General features: G+C 37.3%; 1 protein-coding gene across 1 annotated transcript; it reads right to left on the bottom strand.

Moving 5' to 3' along the window:
- Positions 1-1,498: 1,498 nt before the first annotated feature.
- OLIG1 (oligodendrocyte transcription factor 1) lies at positions 1,499-3,617 on the bottom strand. The gene has a single exon (XM_075850944.1). The coding sequence runs from the start codon at positions 3,525-3,527 to the stop codon at positions 2,832-2,834; it is 696 nt and encodes a 231-aa protein (XP_075707059.1). The 5' UTR covers positions 3,528-3,617; the 3' UTR covers positions 1,499-2,831.
- Positions 3,618-4,718: the final 1,101 nt, after the last annotated feature.

The following is a 4,718-nucleotide window of genomic DNA, read 5'->3' as shown; positions in this document are numbered from 1 at the left end:
TAATCCTATCTATAGTTGATAGGGTCGTAGTGCTATAGATATGCTATGCTGTCTCCTATACACACATATACATTTTTTTTTGGGCGGACACATATGTATTGGGGCTATTTCCCCTGACATTTTAAGTCCTTAGTGACGCCCCCGGCTGCTAGTGCTGCATTGTTGGGTCACTTAGGAGACCCAGTGATGCAGCTGAAAGCTGTGGACCGTCGGCCATGAGAAGTTTGCGGGGGGCGGGCCCAATAAGAACTTTTGCATCTGGGCCCATGAGCCTTTAGCTACGCCCCTGTATCTATCTATCTATCTATCTATCTATCTATCTATCTATCTATCTATCTATCTATCTATCTATCTATCTATCATTTCCATCTGATATCTATCTATCTATCTATCTATCTATCTATCTATCTATCTATCTATCTATCTATCTATCTATCTATCTATCTATCTATCTATCTATCTATCTATCTATCTATCTATCTATCATTTCCATCTGATATCTATCTATCTATCTATCTATCTATCTATCTATCTATCTATCTATCTATCTATCTATCTATCTATCTATCTATCTATCTATCTATCTATCTATCTATCTATCTATCTATCTATCTATCTATCTATCTATGTATCTATCTATCTATCGATCTATCTCATATCTATCTATCTATCTATCTATCTATCTATCTATCTATCTATCTATCTATCTATCTATCTATCTATCTATCTATCTATCTATCTATCTATCTATCTATCTATCTATCTATCTATCTATCTATCATCTATTCCCGAACTTTCTTTCTTTCTTCCTTTCTTTCTATCTATCTTTCTTTCTTTTTTTGTTTCTTTCGTAAATGATGGTTCGATTAGTTGGGGATATATTTATCACGTATATTTCAAACGCCTTTTCCCACTTTACATTTTAGATAAACACCTTATGAGGGAATTATAAAATGATTATGTATCACTAGTATTTGTTAAATATCAAGAGTGTATGCCCAGGCTTATATGGATTTTAATTACATGTATTAGACGTATTAGTTAATGGTTTGTCTGTGCTCCTCTTAATATGCCCATTTAGGACATGTTGAGTACATATCCTGGGGGCCAAGATCCGGACCCCTTCTGTTAACTAAAGCCACCTGCCTGCATTTAAATGTATATATGCCTATTTATTTCAGTGGGTACTTTACAATAGTTTCTCTGGCAATGAATGCTGATTATGGAGGGTCCAAACAATGGGACCCCCACAAATCAGCTAGGGTTTTTTTTTTTATTGAAAATTGGACAATCCTTTTAATGCATCCACCAATTCAATGCTAAAGAATTTCCAAGAATTTTCACTATGCTAAAATTGTCTAATGCAAAAAAACAGAAGCTCCAGATAAAACAAAAATATTGAGATTTAGCTAAAAATATTTACGCACATGATGTCCAGAGTTTATATTACGGTATTTTTTAAGCAAAATACTTTATTAGTGCAAAGATAACGTAGGGAAAATACACAAGGAAAGCGCAGATATTCTTACTAGCAAAATATACTGGATGCCCAAAATCTTTAAAATGTTTTATGTTAATAATTACAGTAAAAAAATAAAAGTACAAAAAAACATTCTAGATCATTAAAGATTATTTTAACCGATACATTCTGCTGACTGGAATAACCATTCTTTTTATTGCTCTTGCTGGTTTGTGTACTATGCAACTGTTACCTGTACACAATGTGAGCATATCATATTAAGCCCACATAGAAACATTTCACAAAGTTTTATCATACATTGTGTACATTCAGCTCCCAAAACGTATCATCCCCAAATTTATCGGGCTATCCACGCCATCCGGCAACTTTTACAATTTTGTTTTATAAAGTTGACCTTTGTATTGATAGGATAAAAAAAATGATATTTGGAAAGTAAATCAAGGAATTCAATAGAAAAATCTCACTGATAATATAAAGTCAAAGCTGAAAAATCAAGACTAACATTGAAAAGTAAAAAAGTAATCCAGGTGACATATGAAAAATGGAATAGTATAAAGTTATGTGAAGAGTCAATCTATGTAACACAACCTTTTAATCTAGTGGTGGAACAATAATTCCAAGCTACAGATACAATCATAACATATCATTTCTGGAACTTTCTCAAAGTGATTCTCATTTCTTCATAGATATAAAGAAAGCTTCTCATGAACCTATAAGAAAAGTAATAATACACTAGACCATCTTAACTATCTACTATATGTACTTAGTATATGGGCTCCATCCATCATTGTATGACACATATATAATTCATTATTATTCATTTAACGGGATATTACGGTTTGAGCAAAAAAAAATAACTTCTTTTTTGTATAATAATAAGTTATGCAATTCTGAATCAATTCCTCATGGTTTTAAAGATCTCTGCTTGCTATCATTCAGTAGGAGTTGCGAGAAGGAGCTGTGATAACTGCACTGTAACTGTAAAAAACTGTAAATATGTGTCCATCCAATGACCAGGACAGATTGTTATCCCCTGGAAGTAAGCAAAGAATGTTCCTATTATATGACATCAAGCAGAGATCTTGAAAACTGTGAAACATTAACCTTTATTGGTTGAAACCGAAACACCCCTTTAACTGAAAGCAATGCCAATATTGTCTATCGTGTAAGCATCCACTTTGATATTAGTGCTTGTAACGTCTTCTCATCTGGACAGGTGATACCTTGGGACTGGTAGAACGTTCACAGGTGGCATCTGACTACTACAATGTGGTCCAAGTTTTTCCGCCTCTGCTATAAGTACAAGTTCAGATGTATGACTCGGATGATGGCGTCTTTTATGTATTTTTCTTTATTTGGATAGTTGTATGGCTTTTAGGTTGAGGCTGGTTGGAATGAAGTGAGTAAACCTACAGACTGTGCAGGTACAGAGACTGCTCCCTCCTGGTACATTGAATGCTGAACATTGTGGTTCCTCCAGTGAAAGTGAGTGTAACTTGCTAGAACGGTGAGGGTCTCCACTGTTCCCACCAGAACTTGGCGAAAAGAAGACTGATCCTGGAGCAGCAAATAAGGGCAAGCCTGCCAGTAGCAACCTAGGTCCAGGCCCGCTCATGTCCCCAATTATCCTCCGTAATTCTTGGAGAGAACTTCCAAGTAATAGTATGTAGTTCCTGGCTAGAAGAAGGGTGGCAATCTTGGACAGCTTACGTCCTGGTGAGCTCTGGCAATGGGTTGCAGAGTAGGGCACGATTACCTCTCTTAAGGCGTCCATGGCGAGGTTCAGGTCCTGCATTCTCTTCCTTTCTCGGCTGTTTATCTTCTTCCTCAGATGCTGCTGCTCTTCTTTTATGTCTCTGCTTTGTCTTCCACATCTGTGCATATTAACACTGGACAGAATCTTGTCTTTGCTTTCATTCATGGTTAAAATAGAAGGAGGGTGCCGGCAACCAGAAGAAACTTCCTTGGTGACTTTGCCACCTGGCAGGTCATCTGGACAATGTCTCATCATCTTCTCTCTGTTTTCTATGAACCTGCAGATCTGCATACTATTCTGTGTCCACAGTGTTCCTATGAGCTTAGAAATATCTGAGAAACATCTCAGGAGTAGAGAGATTGAGGAAAGCAATTGTGTAAATCTGTATCCGGCTTGTTCTCAATTAGTCATTGATAAACTGGAGGATAAGACAGCCCAGTTCAGAGTCAGACGGTGCGAAAAGCTGCAATTGGCTGCCACTGCTGCTTTCAGAATTAGTTCTGTATAGGACATAATCACAGTCCCTGAGTCCAGACTAAAATGACTATATATAATGTATTATATAGAAAAACGTGTACTGGATATACTTTTTAACCCCATCATGGCCCTGAATGACTTTCTCTATGCAGGAGTTTTGCACCATTGACAGTCTGTTCATCTAACAGAATATATTAGAGAATTACTACCTCCAAATTATCCACTATTGTGCTACAAATCTATCAGCAAATACTTCACAGGGCAATGACGATTCACTTGTAATAAACCCTTTCTGCTTTAAAAGAAAATTTTTGATCAAATACACAGTATATATATATATATATATATATATATATATATACACACACACACTATTAAGGCCCCATTCACATCACTTTATTGTCCTATGTTTATTGTGTACGTCGGAAAAACTCCCGCCGTGCACGATAAACGTTTTCATATGGCTCAATCACCCCTACGGAAATCAAAAGAGTGTCCTTTTGGCCTGCGTCGGGCAGGTGTACGTTAGTATACCTTTTTTTGAAGGATGGAATAGCGTAGTAGACTCTGACTTTGCAGAGCTCCTGCCATCACTGTCCATATATGGACAGTGACATCAGGGGATTCTCTAGGACTGGAATCCCCGGCCAGAGCGTTGCCGAAGCTCTGGCCAGGGACTCGGCTTTGCAATGCCACTGACATCACTGTCCATATATAAACATTGATGTTAATAGCAGTACCGGAGTCCCCGGGCAGAGCACTAGCTGATTCTCTCCCCGGGGACTCCGGTGCTAGGTAAGCTCCTGTAGTAATTTTTTATATATGGACAGTGACTTCTGGAGCCAAAACATGATGTGAATGGGGCCTAAGTCATAACATTAAAACCACTGACAGGTGAAGTGAGTAACATTGATTAATACAAACAAGAGAAAAAAGACAGCAGCAAAAAAGCCACAAATTTGCGTTCTGGGATCTGTAGTTCCTCAATGGAGTGCAGTTAAAAGG

Source organism: Rhinoderma darwinii, chromosome 2 (genome assembly GCF_050947455.1).
Source record: "Rhinoderma darwinii isolate aRhiDar2 chromosome 2, aRhiDar2.hap1, whole genome shotgun sequence".
Taxonomy (NCBI): Eukaryota; Metazoa; Chordata; class Amphibia; order Anura; family Rhinodermatidae; genus Rhinoderma; species Rhinoderma darwinii.
This window is presented reverse-complemented; position numbering and strand designations above follow the sequence as displayed.

Coding starts and splice junctions, on each gene's coding strand:
- OLIG1 (XM_075850944.1), bottom strand. CDS start 3,527: ATGCAGATCTGCAGGTTCATAGAAAACAGAGAGAAGATGATGAGACAT.